Source organism: Siphateles boraxobius, unplaced genomic scaffold (assembly GCF_051911475.1).
Source record: "Siphateles boraxobius isolate OS27281-9 unplaced genomic scaffold, OSU_SipBor_1 5, whole genome shotgun sequence".
In the NCBI taxonomy this organism is placed as follows: domain Eukaryota; kingdom Metazoa; phylum Chordata; class Actinopteri; order Cypriniformes; family Leuciscidae; genus Siphateles; species Siphateles boraxobius.
This window is the reverse complement of record NW_027509141.1, coordinates 16,541,867-16,567,656: the sequence shown is the minus strand read 5'-3', so window position 1 is coordinate 16,567,656 and position 25,790 is coordinate 16,541,867. Positions and strand designations below refer to the sequence as shown.

The 25,790-nt window shown below is 37.7% G+C and overlaps 1 protein-coding gene across 1 annotated transcript in view; it reads left to right on the top strand.

The window, feature by feature from the left end:
- The window catches only part of dnhd1 (dynein heavy chain domain 1), a 38,496-nt gene extending 19,197 nt beyond the window's left edge, over positions 1-19,299 (top strand). Inside the window, exons 21-42 of the mRNA XM_077202919.1 lie at positions 252-378; positions 617-803; positions 906-1,185; positions 2,923-4,639; positions 5,290-5,522; positions 5,622-5,808; positions 6,367-6,469; positions 6,665-6,814; positions 6,888-7,079; positions 7,160-7,591; positions 7,703-8,111; positions 8,192-8,302; positions 8,400-8,570; positions 10,411-10,589; positions 10,689-11,696; positions 13,091-13,268; positions 13,352-13,465; positions 14,450-14,645; positions 14,719-14,810; positions 14,892-15,041; positions 15,937-16,556; positions 18,485-19,299. Coding sequence (XP_077059034.1) covers positions 252-378; positions 617-803; positions 906-1,185; positions 2,923-4,639; positions 5,290-5,522; positions 5,622-5,808; positions 6,367-6,469; positions 6,665-6,814; positions 6,888-7,079; positions 7,160-7,591; positions 7,703-8,111; positions 8,192-8,302; positions 8,400-8,570; positions 10,411-10,589; positions 10,689-11,696; positions 13,091-13,268; positions 13,352-13,465; positions 14,450-14,645; positions 14,719-14,810; positions 14,892-15,041; positions 15,937-16,556; positions 18,485-18,862 — 7,214 coding nt within the window. The 3' untranslated portion in view covers positions 18,863-19,299. The remainder of the gene's footprint in view (positions 1-251; positions 379-616; positions 804-905; positions 1,186-2,922; positions 4,640-5,289; positions 5,523-5,621; positions 5,809-6,366; positions 6,470-6,664; positions 6,815-6,887; positions 7,080-7,159; positions 7,592-7,702; positions 8,112-8,191; positions 8,303-8,399; positions 8,571-10,410; positions 10,590-10,688; positions 11,697-13,090; positions 13,269-13,351; positions 13,466-14,449; positions 14,646-14,718; positions 14,811-14,891; positions 15,042-15,936; positions 16,557-18,484) is intronic.
- The last annotated feature ends 6,491 nt before the right edge of the window (positions 19,300-25,790 follow it).

Below are 25,790 nucleotides of genomic sequence, written 5' to 3'. Positions count from 1 at the left end.
CATTTATTTTATTACTTTTAAATTGTCAAAATCAAATGAATTTAACTAGTGAGAGTAAGAAAAGTGTTTTTTAAGAGACAACTCCACTATGGTGTCTATATAGTTGAAGGAACAGACTTCTAGGTTCAGAGAATATGATTGTTTGACCTATTGAAAAGTTTACTTGATTAAGACACTGATCATCACATTTGTATAAATAATTTTTGTTAACAATGCATATAAATGTCCCTTACACATTTTCTGTTCACTAGATAATGCACAAGTTGTCCAGCCACCGTACAGTAATGCCATGGCTCCCTCTACTCAATGGGGCTTGCAAGCAAGAAACCTCTTCATTGTAGCTTACATTTGGGGATTTGGAGGACATTTACACCCTAGGTATACATGTAATTCATGTGTGAAGATACTAAATTCTAGAAGTTATGATATACACTGAAATGGTGTAGGATATACGTTGAAAATTTCACAAATAATTACAAAGAAAGGTCATGTAACACATTGACTTAAAGGAGACATTTTGAAGTGAAAGACTGAAATAGTATGTTCCTGCTCCATACTCCAATAATCCTTGTTTTGTTACAGTGAATATAAAAGAATATGCCTGTTCTCATTGTAGACACTGGCCACATTTTGATGTTTTTGCACGGGAGGCCCTACATAAGAGCCATTGTGAAGTTGAGACACCACCAGAAGGCACAGTATTTGAGCATTTCTTTGAATTCAGTGAAATGAGAGACACGACCAATTTCATCAACTGCAGAAGGCGTAAGAGTCCACAGCTCTTCTTCACGTCTGTGCCTCAGGTTTGCCTTTTATCCCATAGAGTACATATTAACATAAAAATTACATTTTTCCTCATTCAGCAGGTGATTAAATTGTATCTGTACTTCTTGCCCTTGATATAGTATGAAATACATGCATATATACTGGACATGCTTCTGGATGCTCAACAGCCAGCACTTCTTGTGGGAGAGTCTGGCTCTGGCAAAACAATGCTGTGCAAGTCTCTAATATCACGAGCAAGACCACACATGCATTTACAAGCCAGTCCAGGCCTTCACAGTTCTGACTTGTGCAAGGCACTCAAGAAATTTAGATACCAGGACACTCAAATAAACAACATGAAGGTCTTAAAGCAGCCAGACCTTCTTCTGTTCATTGATGACCTTAATGAAGCACCATTTGGTGAGTCTTTAAAAAAGTTACATTGAGTCAGCTGCTGGAACATCTGTTTCAATAAACCAAAATCTCAATCTCCATATATATCTTTCATTATTTTCTATTTATTTACTTGACCTCCTGAAATAACATTATAAACGAGTACAATATGGTAATCATGTCATATATTGTATTCTTTAAAGATTTTGGTAACACTTTATATTACGACCCGCAAACAACTGCGTAAGTACTCCGAAATTACGGTGTACGTTTCTGTAATTATAGTTTACTTCCGTGTAGGTATAAGGGAACAATATGTTAAGTTTTGGGTAATAAAGGGGTAACAAGCAGATATACAAGCAAATTATTTATAATGTAATTATTTTAAAACTAACAGGTACCTATTCTGTTAATATATTCCAGGCAAACATTGTACTGTTGTACAATTTTTATCACATTTCTGGCAAAATATGTTTTCTTGATAAGAGTACCTTTCTCTGTAATTACTGTGCAAATAGTGTTGTTTGTTACATAGTAAGTAGTGTTTGTTACCCGTTTCAACTGTGTATTTACAGGGTAAGTGTAACTCCTGCGGGCTGTAAATTAAAGTGGCGGTTTACTTTGAAATTTTGTTTTGAATTTTTTTTGTAAAATAAAAGTCAGAAATTAAATGGGATCCTTTATTGTATATTTACTGCACTTACCCTGTAACTACACAGAACAAGGGGGTAACAAGCGCCACTTTCATTTACAGCCCGCAGGAGTTACACTTACCCTGTAAAAACACAGTTGAAACGGGTAAGAAACACTACTTACTATTTTACAATACGAAACAACACTATTTGCACAGTAATTACAGAGAAAGGTACTCTACTAAAACAAAACAAAACAACATTTTAATTACACAGTATGTTTGCCCTGACATTTAAGTGTCATTGCAATATAATGTGATAAGGTAAGTACTAAGTACTACACGGTACGTTCTAAACTAAAATCATAGAAGAAACTATTTTTTTTGGCTTAACGTTAAGTAGTTTAGTAAGAAAGCCAATACATTCAATTTTTATCATACTGTGCATACATACAGCCATATATATATATATATATATATATATATATATATATATATATATATTTACACGTTTAATTTACAATCCACAGATGTCAAAATTACCCTCTAACTACATTGCACAAGAATATTTTGCCAGAAATGTGATAAAAACTTTTATATACAACAGACATACAATTTTTGCCTGGAATATATTAACAGAATAGGTACCTGTTAGTTTTAAAATAATTACATTATAAATAATTTGCTTGAATATCTGGTTGTACCCCTTAATTACACAAAACTTAACATATTGTTCCCTTATACCTACACGGAGGTACACTATAATTACAGAAACGTACACGTAATTTCGGTTTACTTATGAAGTTCTTTGCAGGTTGTATATCTGCTTGTTACCCCTTTATAACCCAAAACTTTACATATTGTTCCCTTATACCAACACGGAAGTACACTATAATTACAGAAACGTACACCGTAATTTCGGTGTACTTACGCAGTTGTTTGCGGGTCGTAATATAAAGTGTTACCAAGATTTTTCTTCTTGAAAACATAATTAGTAGTACTTCTCATCGGATTTCAGACAGCATCAATTCATCATCATGATGCACATTTTCCAACTTCATTGACAAAAAAAAAACTTTAACAAAAGGTAAATATTTATGCACTTAAGTTTGCGTCTCTGTTCTTTTTTGCAGATGCTTATGGAAACACATCGATGACTCTAGAGACATTGCGTCAATGTATTTCTAGAGGTGAAGTGTTGATATCCGATGGCACTCACTTCAAGCTGTTTCAATCAAGAGCAATTCATTTTCTAGGCACTTGCAGTGCTCTTAATGCAGGCAAGAACAGTCAGATGTCTCCACGGCTCTCTCGACTCTTCACCACGTTGTCTCTCCCAAGCATGACTTCTGAAATCCTGTTTTCTATTCATTCCTCGAAATTGCAAACATGGCTGAAAGAAATACAACCCATGCAGAGGGTTGCAGATATAGCAAACTCCATCATAACCTCAACTCTTGACATGTATTTTTCAGTGCATGCATGTTTTAATGCTGCTTCACATTGTTCAAACTTCATCTTTTCTTTGCATGATATTCATAAAGTGTTTCAAGGGATGTACCTCTGGAGGCCAAGGCTTGATGCCCAGCAGGCTCTTCAGAGTAGTGTGGGTTTTAGGAGTTTCTCTTCAGCTGAGAAAAAAGTATTTTTTCCATCTGTTGTTGGTCATGTAGCTCTTGATCTCAACATTGCCCGTCTGTGGATGCATGAGTGTTTGCGCACTTTTGGTGATCGCCTAGCTTCAGAGGAGGAATGCCGAAAATGCTTCTCAATTTTAGCTGAAGTTTCTGAGAAGAATTTTGGCACTATATTGTCAGCTGATTCCCAAACACCTTCAGAAGATGTATCAAGCCCTACAGATCAATCATCTGTGTCAAACAAACATAATGGAAACCAGCATCGGGATTCAACCCCTTCCCAGTTGGAAGAGAATGTGATTCCCTTGCTTGGAATGACAGAAGTTCAGACAGAGAGGGAAGAGAGCTATGTTGTAGAGAGCAACTCCAGCTTGTGTAGCCCCGGAATTGGTGAGGATGGATCCTCATGCAGTAAAGATGAAGTAAAAAATGATGGACATGTTGAGAGAGAATCAGGAACATCAGAGTGTAAATCTGAATCTGCAACTGAATCCTCAAGTTGTTCATTTCAAATGATGTTTTCTTCTCATTCTGAATCTGGTGAAATCAGATATGACTACACAAACCAAAAACCAGCTGCACGTGAAGAGTTTCTGCAGCTTCTACAGGAAACAACTTCTTCCATCCAGAATGTGATCTTCAGTCCAGAACTTTGTGTGCCATTGAACAACATTCTTCTGCATCATCATTTTAAACGCAACTGTGTGTATCTCGAAAGAGATGTAGATATGTTGATGGACCAACTGGTTCATACTATTGAAAGCAGAGAGGAAAATAAAATGGAAACTTCTGATTATTATAGTCCTAAATGGGCTGTGCATCACCAGAACATACGTCAGCTTGTGCATGTCATCCGAGCTTTTCTTATTCCTGGTGGACATGGGGCTCTGTTTGGAGCAACAAAGAAAGCAGGTAGAAAGACCACTGTTCGTCTAGCAGCTGCTTTGACAGGATACCAACTAATTGAGGTTCATCCTGGAAATGAGACCAAGTTGTGGGAAATGATGAAAGAGGTTTGGAGCCGAATTGGAGTGGATGCTGGACATTTGGTTTTACTGGTTCACGAGAACACCAGCCAGGCTGTTAAGGATGAACTGCTGGTAATGATGGCGAATGGAATCTTCCCTGGACTGTATTCAGATGAAGAACTGAAGAATGTGAAGCTAAGGATGAAAACACGGAGTCATTTGAGGGATGACCAAGCTCTTGAAATGTAGGGTATAAGTATAATTTCATGTCATTTATTTGAGATACTGATGTTGTTTCAATTTATTCTTTAACTAAGCTTATTTATGTGTTCATCGTTTTGTATCTCATTATTGAAATATTTTAGCATTTTCATACTTGGATTTCTTGTGATTTTGAAGCAGATCAAGACAATGAAAGTAAAGATGAACCAATATTAAAATTCATGAAGATACTGACAAATTAATACTTATTTTAATGTTGTGGCTGATAACCAGTAAATGACTGGTATCAAAGTTTATGTTATATGCTATTCTTTTAAAATAAATTAATACATCACAAAAATAAATAAAAACTAAAATCAATCATTTTAAATTCTACAGGTGATTTTAGGCCTCACATATTCAGTACATTATAATGTATAGTATGAACATTTTTATTTAAGAATTCTAAATTCTAAAAATACATTTAACAGTATTTTTGAATTAGTTTTTTCAAAGATTAACTTTCAGTCAGCAGACATTAAAAGTAATCTCAATGTATTATTTGACAACGCCAAAGGTAATCTTAATGTAAAAATAGGGGAAATGAACAAGCACAATTAAATATTCAGTATCAAGCGATACCTTATTCCTAATTGAAAGTAAAGTTATTGTATTATATTTTCCTTTTTTGCAGATTTTTCAAAAACATCCAAAGAAATACGCACATATTCCTTCTTTATCCTCTCCTCCCGGACAATCTTGAAAGACAAACCGGAACATTTTCTGATTTGGAGACGCATGTCACCAAGGCTGTGAGTCTCTGCTGTTGTGTAGAAGTGTATCAACCTTGGACCTCTAAGTCTTTAGCTGAAAGTGCCTTGTATCATTTAAAAGCCAGTGAGCAGATACCCGGAACAGAAAATACAGGTGAATATATTTAATATAATCATATTTCTAATTTTAACAAATGGATAATTTTGGAAAAATTGGAAAAGAGTTTTTGTGTTTTTTTTATTGCATTTCTAGTTGCCAAGGATAGCTTAGCTTGTAGTATTTCTAAGGCGATGGCAGGAATACATCTATTGGCTACAAAATACGCTGTCACACTGCTTCATTTTCAACCGTTTGGCCCTCGGTCCTACATAGAGCTGATGGATCGCTTCTTCTTTCTCTGCCGCCACCTCTTTGAGCAGAGCGGAGTTCAGTACAACCGGTGAGAGGACCGCTAGTACAGCTATTGTATTTAAACACATACACTACCGTTCAAAAGTTTGGGGTCAGTTTGTTTTTCTTCAGCAAGGCTGCGTTAAATTGATCAAATGTGACAGTAAAGACATGTATAATATTTCAAATAAATGCTGTTCTTTTGAGCTTTCTATTTATAAAATAATCCTGGAAAAAATCTATAATGGTTTCCACCAAAATATTAGCTCAACTCTTTTCAACTGTGATAATGATAAGGTAAGAATAATAACAAGATGTATCTTGAGTACCAAAACAGAAATATTTCTGAAGGATCATGTGACACTAAAGACTGGAATAATGTCTTCTGAAAATTCAGCGTTGCCATCACATGAATAAATTACATTTTACAATACATTACAATGTAATATATTTCACAATATTACTGTATTTGTATTAAATAAATGCAGCCATGATCATAAGAGGCTTCTTTTAAACCATTATTTAAAAAAAATTAACATTATATTCATGTATGAAATGTTTGAAAAAAAATTATTGTGTTTGTTTCTTTGTTTTATTTACTTATTAGGTTGGCAAAAGTGCTAGCAGATGTGAAGGTCATGACCGACACAGCTGCAAGGGACACTCAGGATGTTCTGAGCTTTAGGGCCAAATGGGAAGAAAAACAGAAGGTACATATCAGCAGCAATGGTTAAATGGAGTAGGATGTAGTTGTAAATGAGGTTCAAAAAGTGATTTTACATTGTTCAGGCTCTCTGAGAAAATGGAGCAGTGGTTGGACCTGAAACCTTTGTGTCAATAGCTCAGATCCAAAACAGATGTTCTTTTTTCACTATTGTAAAGTATGCATTCTTGTATCATTGCAGTGTCTAGACCAACTGCAGAGATCGGTGGATGCGTCACAAAAAATCTCGAAACAAATCCGTCACCAAAGTTTGCGGGAAGAAGAGTGGCTTTCCAATCTAGAGAATCAGTCACATCAAGTTCAGCAACAAGTTCGAGATGCCTTTAAACAGGTCTGGTTTAATTATTATAATCACACAATGGAAACACTGAAATTGGATTTTCACTGTTGCTGGTTGTGTGCAGGTGAGTCCACTGTACCGAGCAGCTGTGAATGCATTGCAGTCTTTGAGCCAGTCTGACTTGGATGAGATGCGTCACTACAGGATGCCGCCTGATGGAGTCGTCATGGTCATGGACATTATATGCATGTTATTCAACCGTCCATGTGGCTGGGACAGTAGCAGACAACTTTTGGTGCAATCCAGCTTCTTTCAGGTAAAATGAATCCCTTACTGAACCCTTTGAAGCAATACTTGTTTTGAGATTTGTATCATTTCCCTCTTGTGCTCCAACAGGAACTGGAATTTTTCGACTGCTCTAAATTAACTGATGAGATGATTCAAAAGTTGAGTCATATAACACAGGCACCAGCCTTTCAGCCAAGCTCTGTGCGAGATGTGAGCCGGGCTTGTGAATCTTTGTGTCGCTGGGTGACAGCAGTATACAAGTATGCTTGCGTACAGCGCCACATGGCACCTCAAAAGGCTAAAAAGTGCAATTTAGATGAGCTCATGGCTGAGAGTCTAGCGCGGTTGAGGGTTGCGAGGCTGCAGGAGGAGTCAGAGCAGGAAAGACTAGTTGAATTGGTGAGACAACTGGAGCTCAACAGACGAGACATGGAGTTGCTGAAGGCCCAGCTTAGTACCGCAGAGGCTCAAGAGAGAGAGTCGTGTGCTGCTCTCAAACTGGTTGAACATCACATTAAATATTGGACATCAGAAGGAAAGGTAGCTAAAGTTGCCGATGGGTATTTCAACAGAATTTTTCAAGCAATGTGCATATTGATCAAATGAAACTAGACAAGACATTATTTGACTTAATATTTTGGTGTATTACAGGAAGCAGAGTTGGCTAAACAATGCATTGCAGGTGACGCCCTGATTTTGGCAGCTGCTGTTACTTACTTGGGTCAGTTCGGGCCTGATGTTCGTCAAGAGCTGCTCCAGAAGTGGCACAAACTTTGTCTGACTGGTAAAATTGAAATGAAACAGGAATACCCAAGTGCAGCACTTTTCAATGATGCCCCAATCTCAACTTGTGAAAAGTACGTGTCCATTCCCATCAGTAAGACATTTCAAATTGCTTTAAATCGAATACTTGGACTAGATCTGCATCGCATCCATGGAGATTCCTCTGATCTGGTCCGAAGTGTTCTTCACTGGGGGCACAAAGTTGCATGGGCTCAGCGCTGCCCTCTACTAGCAGATCATCATAAAGATGAGGAACCTCAGACATGGTTTTATCCTGGTCAGTATGAAAATCTGTCTTTTTTTTATATGTCTTACTGCTTTAAAATATCTTTCAGTTATAGTGAAATTAATTTTTAGGTCGATATACAAGAGGTGAAGAAAAAGGTTATAAGGAGGATAAATATGGACTTATAGTTTCTGCTGATGATCCAGAGTTACTTGATAAACTAAATCACGGAGCAAAAAAAGGTCAGTCATCTGCGATGTCTTCGTTTTGATCTTCAGTTTGATTTTTAAATCTACACTGTGAATAATTTTAATCTCACCTTGCTTTCATCCACTGCAGGTCTAAGAGTATTGGTGACGCATATTGAACGAGCAATATCAAACCTACAAATCCTTCAGGAGTTTGTTACACCAGCCAGTTCTCCTGGTCAGAGCCACCCAGTTAAAACTGCTCATCCTGACTTTCACCTTGTAATGAGCACTTCCCTTCCAGTTCGAACTCTGATACATGGTTAGTGATTAAAGGACAAGTTCGGTATTTTACACTTAAAGCCCTGTTTTAGATCGTTTTTTTATGAAATAGAACGGTTAAGATTGAAATTTGGACACATGCTGCTGGCCTGAGAATTTTCGGTTTCTGTGTTAAGCACCTCCCACCTCCACAATGGTTTCATAGGTGCACTGGAACAATCATTCATAAAACGCATTAAACTTTAGTTTACATAGACGTGAAACTCACAGAGTGGTCTGGGGTGTGGGGCGTAGCAATTGTAAGTTGCTTTGGATAAAAGCGTCAGCTAAATGAAAAGAAGCAGAAGGTCGCTGTCTTATTTGAAAGCAACCTGTCTCGGAATCCATTTCCAAGTTGACACGTATAGCTTTGATTTTTTTAAAATGTTTGGATAGCGTAGCCTACAATACCGCGACTGCATAAGACTACAGAAAGAATACAAACAACCCCATTTCCGTTTCCGTCGGCGGAGTAATACCGTACCTCACAGAACATCCAATACAAGTCAATGGAGTTGGACAAAAACTATGATAAAACCTGTTGGAAAGCATCTTTTGCAGCGATTTTTGTGTGAGCATATCAGTGAACATCCCAGACCACTCGGTGAGTTTCACGTCTTTGTAAACTAAAGTTTAATGCGTTTTATAAATGATTGTTCCAGTGCCCCTATGAAACCATTGTGGAGGGGGGTGCTACCACAGAAACCTAAAATTCTCAGGCCAGCAGCATGTGTCCAAATTTCAATCTTAACCGTTCTATTTCATCAGAAACGACCTTAAAACAGGGCTTTAAGTGTAAAATACCGAACTTGTCCTTTAAGGATGTGCTATATCGTGTTGATTCAGACAGGATACTCATTGTATGATGCTTTTAGAGGTCTCTAAATTAGGGATTTTCCAAAAATTCTCCGTTTTGAAGTTCCCCCTGAAGTTTCCATGAACCCCCAAATATGATGATTGTTGGACCCCCTTCCTAAAAAATAAAGGCATCCATGTACATTTTCATTTATCTCTATATTTAATATAAATTAAAAAAATATACTCTAAATTATATTATATTATATTATATTATATTTGGTAACACTTTATTTTGATGGTCCCTTTTGAACATTCTGCTGACTATAAGTAACTTTGCAACTACATGTCAACTAACTCTCATTAGAGTATTAGTAGTATGCTTAATATCTGCTAACTCTATATAGTGATGTGATACTCCCCCAACAGACATTCTACTGACTATAAGAAACTTTGCAACTGCATGTCAGCTTATTGTAACCCTAACCCTACCAGTCTATAAAATACTCTAATGAGAGTTACAGACATTAGACATGTAGGTGCAACGTTACTTATAGTCAAGAGAATGTTTTAATGGGACCATCAAAATAAAGTGAAACCTTATATTATATTCATTATATTATATTAATTAAATTATTAAAAAGCAACATATTTAGATTAATTCAGAATTATTTGTGTAGTGTTTTCACAATAAATATAGTCCAAAAATCAGTTCTACAGAGAATATTGCCTTTCATCCCATAGTTGCAATATTTATTTTTTACAAAATGTATTTCTTACTATTAAGTAACTAGTGTTCTCAATAGAATAAATTGATATTAATTTAATTTTTTTAATTTGTTTATCATGTTTTTTAATATCTTAAGTGAAAATGTTAACTTTGACAGCCCTAACAAAAAAAGTCATCCCCCCCCCCCCCCCCCCCCCCCCATTCACATATTTACATAGACCCCCCAGCACCAATTTGGGTTTCCAATGAACTAGTTTGAAAACCCCTGTTGTAAGGTGTTGCCTTTTAATCAACTCTTTTCCACATTTTCTGCTAGAAATTCCCATTTCTTTCCTGGAGGAGGTTCAAATGATTGATCTTTCTCCAAGCACATCTGAAGTTCGGGACCTTATTTTGACAGAACTGATGCAGACTGAGTGTTCAGAACTGTGGAAACAACATCACCAAATACAGACAAAAAAACAGATGCTTCAGCATAAACTTTTTCAAAACAAGGTTGGGTGGTCAAGAAGTTAAGATCTTTTTTGGAAAGCTAAGCTTTATGAAATATTCTTAATAGCACATGTCCTAACTTCAATTTTATTATGATCGCAGATTTCCTTGATGGAGTATGTCATGCATGCATCTGCATCACTTCTCCAGGACCCTGAGTTCCTTCCACACGTGTATACATGTCAGAGTGTCTCTATTGATCTTGAGACAGAAATCAAGGAGCTATCTCAAGAGATAGATCAGCACAAACCCTTGATGGATGATTTTTATCAAATAGCAGAGCTCACCTCATCCCTTTACAACGCACTCCAGGACGTGGCCAGACTTTCACCATGTTATCTTTTCACTCTTCACGGATTCCTGCACACGTTACGGTCAGCTTTAGCTCTTGAGAGCCCAGACGTGAGATTTCACAGAGAGATGAAGCCCAGAGCTGTCATATCAGAGATTACCTACAGGATTGTGTCTCATGTCTTTTCTCAGTATAAACCCCGCTTGTTCCAGACCCATTCTGCTTTATTCAGATTATTGGTATCTGTTGCCGTTATTGTGCACAATGAGGGCTGCCCTGAAGTAGAACGAGTCACTTTCCTCAGAGGATTAAGCAATTGGAAATCTTCAGAGTGTTTTTTATCACCATCCACACAGTCTATCCCCAAGCTGCCTGGCTGGATTCAAACACACTCTCGAGATGATGTCTATCTATTAGAGATGATTGCACCCTTCAGGGGTCTCGTGTCATCTCTGGTAAATTCGTCCAAGCTATGGCGGGAATACGTGCGGTTTCCTTCCTCCACAGTGATTGGACCAGTCCCTTGTCAGTCTCACTCTCATTTGTCCACAATGCAGAGGGCTATTCTCTGGAAGACGATGTGTCCTCATTGGCTAGCAGCAGTGGAAGAGGACCTTACGGCCTGTGCGCAAGGACATATGCTGCATTCATTTGCTGAGGACACTCCAATGGACTCTGTGGAAATGATCTCCAACCTTTTGTCCAAGAATGAAGGTCCTGTAGTTGTACATTTACCAGATAAAAATGAAGTGCCAGTAAGCATCTACCCTCTCCACTTGATTAAACAAGTTGCTCAGTGCCAAGCGGACAACAAAGGGGTAAGTTGTTTGAAATAAAATAAAATATAAATATCTGATGAAAAACTTAACTGAAACAAAAATTTTGACAATGCTTTGGCAACTAACGTTAACCAACTAACTGCTAAGTACTAAAATGACAAAAAATAAAATAAATTAATTATAAATAATATAAAAAAGAACAAAAGCAAATTAAAATGTAACTTAATTTAAAACTAGGCACTACTAAAGGCTACGCACTAAAACGAGGCACTACTAAAAATAGCACTGGTTAGTAGAAATAACCATGGATGGTGTAGTGGTTTAGGCTCATGGCTGATAGCCAAAAATTGCTGGTTTGATTCCTTCAAGGAGCCCCCATTGTGTCCTTGAGCAAGGTACTTACTCCAGGGGGATTGTCAATCTAAAAAGGTCATGGCACTGTTCTATGAATATCATGGAAACAAATCTCACTGGCATAGTCATGTGGAAATAAAAAAGATCTATTTTCAAAAGTCAGAGCTTTGGCCTAGTGGTTAGTTCATGTGCTCTGTGCTGCTCAATCCAACTTGTGACATTTCCCCTCCTCTCCTCATCAGTTCATGACCTTTCTCTCTCCCTATCCATTTCTACAGTCGATCCAAACCATTCTCATTGCTTAACTGTTCCATTCCGTGCCGTAGGGTTTCATTATCCACTGTGATAACAGAGCTTTTTGGAATGTAATACAAATGCGTCAGTTGTTAACTTGTTAACAAGAGTTTACAGACGGTATGAGTTGTAAATAGACCTTATTCACAGCAGCACCACCTTTGAATGAAAGCGAGGCTGTGAGGATAAACATTCGTCTCTTTAGTGGGTTGTACTGTTATTTAATGTGTTTTTGGATGGTTCTGCTAAAGGAACACTGCAAAGATATATTTCCAAGAAATTTCAGTAGACAAAAAAACTCCAGACAACATGAGCTGTGGAAAATTAAAAGAGATCTAGAAGCTTTATAAAGCTTTTTACTGTGGATACCATTGAAAACACGGTAAGTTTTCTCCCTCACAGCCTCGCTTTCATACCTGTCATGGAGGTGTTATTTCTTTTAATTTTATTATTAACTTTTGTCTATGTTGCTCAAATAGTGCACTTGGCAAGTTACAGAGAAACTGGTAGCCAGGCAACAGACAAGTGACCAATCCTGAGTGGCGACATCACTACATTACTTCGGTTAGCCAACCGTGTTGAGAATTATGTCCCGGGTTTGTAATCATGCCTTGCTGAACCAAGCTCTAGTAGAAAAATAATTGGAATCGTTCCTTGCTGTTCTTAGATCCGTTGACGGTGGAAAAATGGCTCATGAAAAATATATATCTTTAGGTTATCATGGTCATGCATGCTATTATACAAGAAGGGGTGATCATTATTCAGCCTGTCATTATTGTCAACAGGTGAAGCTGAGTGTTATTTCTTTTGGATCTGGTTGTCATCGAGACGCTGTTCTTTTGGCACTGGACAGCGCTGTCCAAAATGGCCACTGGTTAGTCCTGAACAACTGTCATCTTCTGGACTGTTGGGATGTCAGAGTTGTGAACAAGTTAACACAAGTAGTGTCCTGCACTACAAAAGGTGACTCTAATAACCATTTAAACTACACCTACAAACTACACAGACTTCATTATCTCATTGTAAACCACCTGTGCATTTGACAGATTTGGAGACAGATGGTGGGCTTCTTCCAAGCGGTGAAAGTGCAGAAAAACTTGTGCATCCCCAGTTCAGACTGTGGCTCATAACTAAAGGTGACAGACCTCACTCAGTCCCAGGTAGGCATTACACATCATAATCAGTAAAATGTCTGCACCATGGTGTAATGAAAAGGTCGATGTAAAATAAAACTAACCATATTTATTTTCTTAAAGGCACAATATGTAAGATTATTAGATTAAAATATCCAAAAATCACTAGAACAATGTTATATATTTTGTTTACTTGTATCCCAAACATTTCCAACAGTGTTTAAATCCAGAGTAATAAGTCATTTTAACCAGGACACGGACTGTTTCCATGCGTCGCCTGTCAATTACATCATATCCGCGTTTCCCTCTATTTCCCGTTTTACTTTCGTAGAAACCTTGGAATCACCAAAGACACTTTAATATATTACGTGTTTTATTAAACAGGTGAGCAACTGTTTGGATAAATTTACCAACAGAAAACTAATCATTGTTATATAGTCTTATTGTTTGAATCAGTTGTTTTCTTGATTAACCGCGAGTACCATGTTTTTACCATGCCTCAGAGACCGTTTTGTCAAGTGGCTAACATAGCATAATCAGAGAGATCATGTCTTTCATTAGTATTCGCTCCTGCAAACTCGTTCAAATTTAATACATTATCTCATCCATGTACATGATTTCTGCCCGAGTCCAACAGTCAACAGTCTTGACAGCAGTCAATCACTGCATTGCTGATCATGGTTTCGAGTATTGATATTGTATCTGCCCTTTCCAATGAACACAAGAACACGCAGAAATATCACACAACTTCATTTTAATTTTAATCAAATCCACAAATTTGTTTGAAGAACCAAATTAACCAGAGATCAATTATCATGATTAGAAGATCTGGCATCTGTCATATCATCTGAGAAGTATTAAGCGAGGTACGAAGAACAGACCCCAGGTCTAAAGAAAAAAAAGAGGCATGTGTTCCTTTTCAGAGAAAGTAAATGGGTTGATTGCTCTGCAGTTCTGGAGTATACTGCATACAAATGCTCTCTGATGTACATAATCTATTATCTGATACAGCTGCTGTTAGGATTAGAGCCCTACACGTGGTGTGTGATTCCTCCTGGGACCTGAAGGATGAATTGTGGTCCTCAGTAAAACAGACACTCTTCTTCTCTCCTGAAGACACTGTTCACATTCAGTGTGCCATCCTGCACTCTGTCCTGCTGCAGAGACAAACATTCAAACACCTGGGTCAAGGACAGCTTTACCTTTGGTGAGGATTTGAACTCACATCACTGTACAATACATTATGAATCATTCTAACTCAATCTTTCTTCCATTCATAGGACTCAGGAAGATCTACTTGCTCTGATTGATGCACATCACCGCATAACCAAACACTGTAGTGATCCCACTGAAGCATTAGAGTACATAGCAGGTACTGCTGGCACATGAAATGCTTTAAAATCATTTTCTTGGTTCAATACAAATTATGTTAGTTGATCTGTTCTCTCAACAGGTCACCTGGTTTATGGGAGCCACATGTCAGACCTTGCTGATCTAGCAGCTGTGCAGAGTGTGGTTAGGGCATGTCTAAGTCAGCAGTCTACATCATGGGGACGTGGCCAACACATTCTTTCAGATATCATTAACTTTACAGGAAGATTTGGTATGCAAGCACACAATATCACTTAAATTTCCAAAAACTATATAGCAGTGGTTCTTAGCTAGGGGGCCTGGGACCCACTAGGGAGTCCATTTCAAAAGGAGTTATTCTCTATATCAGTAAGCACTATTTCTGAAATCCTTGAAACTAGGGCCGTGAAACCGGTGCAACTTTAGGGGGCCCCGTGGTGGTAAACATGAGCATGTAGGCATGCTTCCAACAGCAAACCCCCCACCACCGAGGTAGGCCTCGTTTTTTCCTACAGGAACGTACACGTCACAATATCCCTCATTTAAATAAATCCCGCCTAAGCCATACACAAAAAAAGATCTGAGGTCTGGTTGAGTTGTTGTAAAAAAGTGTTGAATCTCGCGGTTACAATAGGGGTCGTGACATTTCTGGCTGAAAATAGGGTTATTTTGATATTTCTGGATCTGGGAAAGTCATGTAAATTAATAAATCTTAAATCTAAAACATTTTTTTCCTAGTAAATTGTTAAACAATATATATTTTAAAATCCTTATCCTTAATTCTTGTCTAATAAATCACAGACAGCTGGAAAAGTCATATAAATTAATTGGCTGAAAAACATTCATTTGTTTATATTAAGCTCTTAAAACATTGCGTATTCGGACATTTAATTATTCTAAATTCAATTTAAAACAAAACTTTGTCAATACTATAGATGTACCAGAGGAAACCTATCAGCCTAAAGGGGAAGGGGGTCTTTGAATATTGTTGTGGACACTCGTGGGGCCCTGGAGTCAAAGAATTAAATGAGAACCACAGTTATACACTACTTTTAAGTTCCCTATAATAATTAAACATTTAATGGGTTCTTAAATGCTTCACTTATTTATCTTTTTATCTTATTCAACTTTTTTATTTTTTTCCCCAGAAAATGGGGGCCTATTGAAAGACTTGAGACATCATATTCAAAGTATCACTAGCACTACGGACCCATTGATTCTGGGCTTTAGTCCAGGTATGGCAGGTGAACTGGTGAAGCTAAAAAGTCATACCCTCAACATTATACTGCATCAGTCACAGAACATTTATGCTGATGTCAGAGACACCAGTCTTTTAATGCAACCCCAAGAACTTACAGACTATAGAATGGCTTGGGAAAGGTTGCTATCTTTACAAGACAAGCTGAGGAAAATGGACATTGGCATGGGAATGGAATCTGCTTCTCTTGGTCCGTTGCGTTGTTTCTTCCTGGAAGAGTGGGAGCGTCTGGATTCGCTGGTGTCTTCCCTTCTTTCAAACAATTTTCAGCCAGTTAAATATAACATGACAAGCTCCACTGCTGCATATCTAACATCATCAGCTCTCTCATGTCTGGAGACTCAAGCAGACCTCCTCAGGTCATACCTGTGGGAGAAGTCATCCAGTATTGCACCTCATGTTTATCGACTGGCTGCCTTTCTCAATCCCAGAGGCTTTCTGGTAGCGCTGATCAGAGATGCAGCCCACATCCAAAAGAAGGATATCAGTCTTTGCTCTTTGCATTTCAAGGTAAATCTCAGTTTTTCAAACACCGTCTGGAAAAATCACCCAGATAAATTCCACAAATAGGGTACAAAATAGAATCGGAAACTCTTTAAAAAGAGTTGTTGTTGTTTTTTTGTCAGTAAACAGAGGTGCTTAACCTAGAGATTGAAATGTTGATTATTTAAAAGTATTTTTTTATTTTTTTAGGTAAGCAATCTTTGCAACTCTGTTACTCTGATTTGTGTGATTTTTAAAATAAAATTAAAAATGATCAAATTAAAATATTATTAATAAAAAATGCTAGAATGTATAACATGGTTAAAAAACATTGTTACAAATTTATCATAAAATAAGCTGTCGCTCAATAAGGGCTAGCTAGTTGGGAATGAATTCGTTTTTAATTATTGATTCTTATATTTACCATGAATTGAATAAAAATATTTGTTTTATAACTTTTCCTCACAGCAAATTTAGTAACAGGGTTGTTACTAAAGTAACCGATGACTTGGACGAATAGAGTCAGCACTTCAATTTGTGTAAAAATGGAACAAAATATTATGGAAAATGGCAAAATTCAGACAATGGATTTGTTTAAAACTAGCTACTTTTTATGCTAGGTTAATTTCACGTTATTTAACAGTTTATCAAACATATACTGTACACTCACCGGCCACTTTATTATGTACAGCTTGCTAGTACTGAGTTGGCCCCCCTTATTCCTTCAGAACTGCCTTAATTCTTCGTGGCATAGATTCAGCAAGGTGCTGGAAACATTACTAGGAGATTTTGGTCCATACTGACATGATAGCATCACGTAGTTGCTGCAGATTTGTCGGGTCTATATCCATGATGTGAATCTCCCTTCTGCTTCTCCTCTTCTGCTGCTGTAAGTCATCTGCGTCAAAGTATGACATGTTATGCATTCAAGAGAGATGCTCTTCTGCAGACCTCAGTTGTAATGAGTGGTTATTTGAGTTACTGTTGACTTTCTACCAGCTCAAACCAGTCTGATCATTCTTCTCTGAACTCTGCCATCAACAAGGCATTTTCGCCGCTCACTGGATATTTACTCTTGTTCGGACCATTCTCTGAAAAACCTAGAGAAGGTTTGTGTGTGAAAATCCCAATAGATCAGCAGTTTATGAAACTCAGAGTTTCAGTCACTCACTGCTGTCTTTACGTGCTATCGGAATTATCTTAAATGTGAATTTCATAGTGAAAATGTCTCTCAAGTCATATTTAGCACTGGGAACTTCTGGGATAATTTTTATAACAAAGTTCCCAAGTTGGCAGAGGGGAGAACGATCCACAACAGCTACATTCCCTGGTTTTGTCGTTAAAGTAGTGCATATTTACATATATGAATAATCATTTGAAGTGTATTGTATGTTTTATACATAGTGAAAATAGCATGTATTTGACACGAAATTACAGTTAGCACGCTGACTATAGATTGTACGGAATATTTATATGGTTGTCAATGAATGAAACGCTAAATATAATTTTGGCTTTAAGAAGATTTTCCCAACAAGAATAAATCTGGTGTCCTCCATGATCCCTGTTTCCGACAACAATCCCAGCTCTTGAACTTGAACCCATACCCATAAATTCAGAAGTGGGAAGTAGGAAGTTTTGATTGCAGCATAAACCAACTTTCTTCCCCATTCTGATGCTCAGTTAGAACTTCAGCAGATCGTCTTGACCATGCCTACATAACTAATCTGATGATGCATTGAATTGCTTTGCTGCCATGTGATTAACTGATTAGATAATTGCGTTTACGAGCAGTTGAACAATTGTACCTAATAAAGTGGCAGGTGATTGTAGTTCCTTCAAGACTAAAAAACAAACAAACATAGAACTTCGCCTCTAACCAAAGTACACCAAAGTTACTGTATTCATTGAAAGTGCCATACGATTTACCTAGCTTGTTTCTTCTTTTTTTCACACAGGTGCTACATGATACGGTATCACCATCCTCTCCACCCCCAAGTGCTATATGTCTGTCTGGACTGGAGCTGCAGGGGGCGCTGTGGGATCCAGGCTCTGGAGTTCTTACAGACACTGAGTCCCCTAAACTTTCACCTTTCCCACCCCTCTGGGTCAGTGTTGTAGAGAGCAAACATGACAGGATCTGTTCTTCTAAAAGCTCACGCTGTAATTCCTCATCCCTGTACTACTGCCCCCTGTATGTAGACAGACAAACTGCAAATGAAGGTCAGGGTCTCTCTGATGACAATATTATCACACATGTTCCACTTGCAACAAGGTTAGATCCAATGCTCTGCACAATGCGGCGCGTTAGGTTAACCAGTACTCTCTTACAATAAACCCTGTAAGGAATGACTTATGCTCTATGAAAAAAAAGTCAAATTATATATTATAAGGTTATAGCAAAATATTTAACTTGCAGATAGGGGAAAGAAATTTAATAATCTTTTAGAGAAAAAGTGGAAATGTCTAGCAGAATTATTGTTCATAATATCATATATTTTTGTTGTTGTAGTATTTACTTTTTCTGTAATTGTATTGTATGTGTGAAATTAACTACGAAATAAAGCAAGAACTGAACAATATAGTTGGTTTTAACCAAGGTTGCTCACTTTTAGCTTAGTTCAAAACATCAAATTCAAGACTCTGACACATGTGTTCATAACAGCCTCATACCTCAACACCTTATATCTGTGTGTGGGTGAAGCTCACAAAGTCTGTCAAGAAAGTGTCCATGTCATGTCTCACCCCAAAATAAAAAGTAAAGATTAATAAGTGTTGGGATGTTGTACGTCTCCTGTATGTCTCAAATCTCATTTATGCTAATACACATTCAAACCTGATCAAAGTCTTATAGTTATTGCAGGTCTTGTGTCCAGTTGGGATTTCAATTCAATTCAATTCAATTCAAATTTATTTGTATAGCGCTTTTCACAATACACATTGTCTCAAAGCAGCTTTACAGAAATTGCATTTCGGAAATGTACATAGAAAAATACAGTTAGTTAATCAAGTATTAATTTATGGCATAACATATCGCCGGCTTTGAGTCGTCTCTTCACAGGCGTCGAGTCGTCTCTTCACAGGCGTTGGGGCATCTGAAGTCTCCGTGAGAGGCTGGATACAAACTGGAGCTGACGAACGCTATTTACCTCGGGACTAGCGTCCCGAGATAACAGCAGAAAGGCAGATGGGAAATAATTATCATAGCTGCTGTTCATAATGTTAATGCATTCGAACTGATTCAGCAGTAGTATCAAAGGTTAAGCATTAAGTGAATGCTTGGTTAAAGAGATGCGTCTTTAATCTAGATTTAAACTGGGACAGCGAGTCTGAGTCTCGTACAATATCAGGAAGGCTATTCCAGAGTTTAGGAGCTAAATCCGAGAACGCCCTCCCTCCTTTAGTGGACTTAGATATCCTAGGAATGACCAGAAGCCTCGAATTTAGTGATCTTAAAGAGCGCGATGGATTGTATGGCGATACAAGGTCTGTTAAATACACAGGAGCTAGACCATTTAGGGCTTTATAGGTCAGTAGGAATACTTTGTAATTGATACGTAACTTAATAGGTAACCAGTGTAGAGATGATAAAATAGGTGTTATATGATCATATTTTCTTGATCTAGTAAGAACTCTAGCAGCTGCATTTTGCACTAACTGTAGCTTGTTTATTGAGGATGCAGGACAGCCAGCTAAAAAAGCATTACAGTAATCTAGTCTCGAGGTCATGAATGCATGAACTAACTTTCCTGCATCAGAAACAGATAGCATGTTACGTAGCTTAGCAATGTTTCTAAGGTGGAAAAAGGCGGTTCTTGTAATATATGAAATATGATTTTCGAAAGTCAAGTTGCGGTCTAGTATAACACCCAGGTCTTTTACTGTAGTGGATAAAGTAACAGGACATCCTTCTAAATTAAAGTTGTATTGTAAGGGATTTTGTGGGTAGTTTTTTGGACCAATAAGTAGTACCTCCGTTTTATCTGAATTTAATAGCAGGAAATTACACGTCATCCAGCATTTTATATCATTTAGACACTCTGTCAATTTAGATAAGTTAGTGTTTTCATCTGGTCGTGATGAGATATATAATTGAGTGTCATCAGCATAACAGTGGAAATTAATTCCATGTTTTCTTATAATATTACCAAGTGGCAGCATATATATTGAGAATAGCAGAGGGCCTAACACCGATCCTTGCGGCACTCCATAGTCTACTGACGTTATCTTTGATTTTTCCCCATTTAAACAGACAAAATGGTAACGGTCTGATAAGTACGATCTAAACCAGCTTAATGCCTGTCCCTGAACACCAGTGTAGTTTTGTAGTCGATCCAAGAGTATTTTATGATCGATAGTATCGAACGTAGCGCTAAGATCGAGTAGAACTAGTATTGAGATACAGCCATGGTCAGAAGCTAAAAGTAAATCATTTGTAATTTTAACTAGCGCAGTTTCTGTGCTATGATGCGTTCTGAATCCCGACTGGAATTTTTCATAGATATCATTTTCTTGTAAGAAAGAGCACAATTGAGCGGACACAATTTTTTCTAGTATTTTAGACATAAATGGAAGATTTGAGATGGGTCTGTAATTTGCTAAGTTATTTGGATCTAATTGCGGTTTCTTAATGAGAGGTTTTATTACTGCCAGTTTGAATATTTTTGGAACATGACCTAAAAATAAAGACGAGTTAATAATATTAAGAAGAGGCTCTTCGACTACAGGTAACACTTCTTTCAGTAGTTTAGTGGGTATTGGATCTAATAAACATGTTGTTGGTTTAGATGCAATGATAAGTTTATTTAGCTCTTCCTGTCCTATAGTTGTAAAGCGGTGTAGTTGTTCTAGAGGGGCCATAATTGAGGCTGAATCATAAGACATCATAGAGGATTGTATATTTACAATTGTGTTTCGGATGCTTTCTATTTTCTCATTGAAGTAATTCATAAAATCATTACTACTATATTGTAATGGAATATTTTGCTCTGGTGATATTTGTTTATTTGTTAGTCTAGCCACGGTGTTGAATAAAAACCTTGGATTATTTTGGTTATTTTCTATTAGTTTGCGGAGATGCTCAGCCCTGGCTGCTTTTAGAGCCTTTTTATAACCTGACATACTGTCTTTCCACGCGATTCTAAAGACCTCTAAATTAGTTTGTTTCCATTTACGCTCTAAGTTACGAGTTTCTCTCTTGATAACATGCGTAGCACTGTTGTACCATGGTGCTTTAGTTTTCTCTCTAACCTTTTTTAATCTAATTGGTGCAACAATATCTAGTGTACTAGAGAACATGGTGCTCAAACTGCTAGTAATTTCCTCTAGTTCATCTGTTTGTTTGGGTGCACTGCGCAGCTGAGATAGATCAGGTAAGCTATTTGAGAATCTATCTATAGTGGTTGGAAGGATTGTTCTGCCTGGTCTATAACGTGGCGCAACATGACAAATTTCAGCAGTACGTATTATACAAGTTACCATGTAATGATCAGTGAGATCATCACTTTGCGGTATAATATTTATATCAGTTGGATTGGTTCCATATGATATAATTAAATCTAGTGTATGATTTAGACGATGAGTGGGACCACTGACGTTTTGCGTGACCCCAAAGGAGTTTAATAAATCTGTAAACGCAGTCCCTAACGCATCATTTGTATTATCTACGTGTATGTTAAAGTCTCCAACAATTATTGCTTTATCGACATTGACCAATAGATCTGAGAGAAAGTATGCAAACTCTTTTAGGAAGTCAGCATAGGGCCCTGGAGGTCTATATAGGGTAGCCAAGGCTAGAGATAATATGGATTTGTTTCTTGCATCTAAGAGCGTAACATTTAGCACAAGTACTTCAAACGAATTAAACCTGTGACCTGTTTTCTGAGTAACATTAAGAATATCTCTATAGATAGTTGCAACACCGTCGCCACGACCGATCAGACGGGGCTCATGCTTATAACAGTATCCTGGTGGAGTAGACTCATTTAGACCGAAATAATCATTTGGTTTAAGCCAGGTTTCAGTAAGGCAAAGTACATCGAAACTATTATCTGTGACCATTTCATTTACAATAACCGCCTTAGGTGTGAGCGATCTAATGTTTAGAAGACCTAGCTTTAGAAATTGTTTTTGTTCACTGATATTTAGATTTTCTGGTTTAATTACAATAAGATTTTTGCTAGATCCTACACTAGATTTATTGTTTGGCCTCACTAAGCGAGGAATAGACACAGTTTCTATATAATGTTCTACACTACTTATATCAATTAAGTTGGGACAGCAAAGACTGTGATTTGGACTTTGACTTACTAGTCATATGGCGTGTAACGTCTAGGAGATGTTGTCCGACAGAACAGCCGCTCCGATTCTGCTGGGGTGCAGGCCATCAGCACGGTAGAGCCTAGGTCGCTCCCAGAACAGATTCCAATTATTTACAAAGAGCAGTTTCTGTTCATTACACCATGACATTAACCATTCATTTAGAGCAAATAATCTACTGAACCTTTCTTGTCCTAGTCGGTACGTGGGAAGCGGTCCAGACACGATGATCGTTGCTTCAGGCGATGTGCTGCGAACCGTCTCGATCAGGCTTCTGTAGTCCTTCTTCAGAACCTCCGTCTGCCGCAGCCTGATGTCGTTCGTCCCCGCGTGTAGGACCACAGCTCTGACGCGCTCGTCACCGTTCAGGATCTCGGGAATCTGTGCAGCGACATCAAGAACACGAGCACCAGGAAAGCAGTGAGTGCGCACCTTACGCTTACCTGAGGTAGCACGGACATGACGGACCATGAAAGTGCCGATGATCACGGCGGCGTCACGTTCCGGCTCGCGAAGAGGGGAGAAGCGGTTCCGGGTGGAGATCTCGAAGACCGGGAGGGGCGGGGAAGTCCTTGGTCTGGTCCTGGCTCGTGTCTTCCGCTGTGGGATCACCCAGGGTCCATGGTGTTGCCTCGGTGCCGGATTTGTGAATGTTATTTAGATGACCATATCGGCTAGTGCAACATAAATATTTCTATGTACACCTTTAAAGCTTTACACTGACATGCCATAATAGTGAGTCTCATTCACAATAGTAAACAAGTAAGAAAAGGTGTGTTATAGCTAGAGCTGAAAGGTTAAAAATGGCATGAAAATGCATATATATATATACATAGCTGGCTAATCATGGTCTGCAATCCGGGTCTGTATAAGAGGTGTTTATTGTGTTTGAACTGGTTTTGAGGAGATTCCACACTTGATTTTGCTTTGTAATATCTTTACAGAAAGGCTGTAACTAAGCAAACAAAAATGTGATGTTTTGTTATTGTTATTGTTATTACCATTAAAGAGGTCCTATAATGCCCTTTTCACAAGATGTAAAATAAGTATCTTGTGTCCCCAGAGTGTGCATGTGAAGTTTTAGCTCAAAATGTGATGTTTTTATAGCATGTTAAAATTGTCACTTTTTGAGGGTGAGCAAAAATGCGCTGTATTTTTGTGTCCTTTTAAATGCAAATGAGCTGCTGTGTGTGTGTGTGTGTGTGTGTGTGTGTGTGTGTGTGTGTGTGTGTGTGTGTGTGTGTGTGTGTGTGTGTGTGTGTGTGTGTGTGTGTGTGTGTGTGTGTGTGTGTGTGTGTGTGTGTGTGTGTGTGTGTGTGTGTGTGTGTGTGAGCCATTTTCAAACCTTCAAACCTGAGTCGGACAAAGATGGAGAAACTCAAGAAGTGACAACATGTTGAATGCAACAGGACATTTATGAATGGTTAGTTGATGAATTTATGTAGCTAATGTGGAGTTAACTGTTCTATTCATTGATTAGCATATTCCGTCATGATAATAAATCGGGTTCCCGGGGGTAGGATGTATGTAAATTTTAGGGTCAGTGATGTTATATCCCTTGAAGAAGCTCATTGTAGTCCCTACAAGCTGTTTATACTTTGAATAAACTGGCTTGAACTTTGAGCGTTGTAACTTTGCAGGTGTTGTTTATGCTCAAACAGCAACATTACACACTAACTAAAGTTAAAAAAGTGAAATCAATCAGTTCATTATTTCAAATCATTATTTCTGAATGTTCTCTGAACATTATACACATCCAGTTTTTAAAAACATTAAGGGAACATTCAATTTTATAATTTTGTAAACATTATGGTAATGTTACTTTTGAATGTTCTCTGGACGTTCTTAAGCAGTAACGTTAAAAACCGCTGGACGAGCCTCCAAATAAAACATTTTAGGAAATGTGTGAATAAAGTTTTTGTGCTACCGTTTTGAGAACATTATTAAAGACCAGATAACTTTTAACCAACATTCTATTAATGTTACTGAGAGAAGTTTTTTTCATTTTTGAGAGAACCTTTCAAGAACATTAACCAAAGTTCTGAGAATGTTAGCTGGGAAACTAGGAAAGGTTTTACGGAAAGCCCTTATATAGAGAGTTTGGGCATGTTTTATTTATCAAATTAGTAATCGCTCATATGCACATGTGGCGAATTAGTGCTTATAAATGTGCGTATAAGAATAATCCATGCAATTATTAGTGTGAGATTAGAATGAGACCCAGCAACTTGAACTTGGTGATAAGGCTTAAGCAGATTTTTCCTACTCATTAAACTGGCAGACACTAGAGTCTCACGGGCTCCCCTTTTTTTGCATGCTGAAAAATTATAATAACACTACCTCTATTTGTATTATCAATGCATTTCGATAAGTACTGGCTCCCAGAAAGAATAACAAATATTTGGCTGTTATGTGTTATTTGGTTATTGTAGCTTTCTACACTTCTCAATCTCTCTGTGGTAGGAAAAGCTTATATAAGAGACTATATCACAAACTCAAAGAAAACAGCTGAAGACATGTCTAAAATATTTTTAGATTTAAAGTCACCTTGATATAATAAATGATTTATCCATGCACACACATATATATACACAAAATTATAAACGCAACACTTTTGTTTTTGCCCCCATTTTGTATGAGCTGAACTCAAAGAATTAAGACTTTTTCTATGTACACAAAAGGCCTATTTTTCTCAAATATTGTTCACAAATCTGTCTAAATCTGTGTTAGTGAGCACTTCTCCTTTGCCAAGATAATCCACCCACCTCACAGGTGTGGCATATCAAGATGCTGATTAGACAGCATGATTATTGCACAGGTGTGCCTTAGGCTGGCCAGAATAAAAGGCCAGCCTAAGGCTGTCCGAGTGGTTGGTCTCAGACGATCTTGGAGGTGAAGATGCTGGATGTGGAGGTCCTGGGCTGGTTTGGTTACACGTGGTCTGCG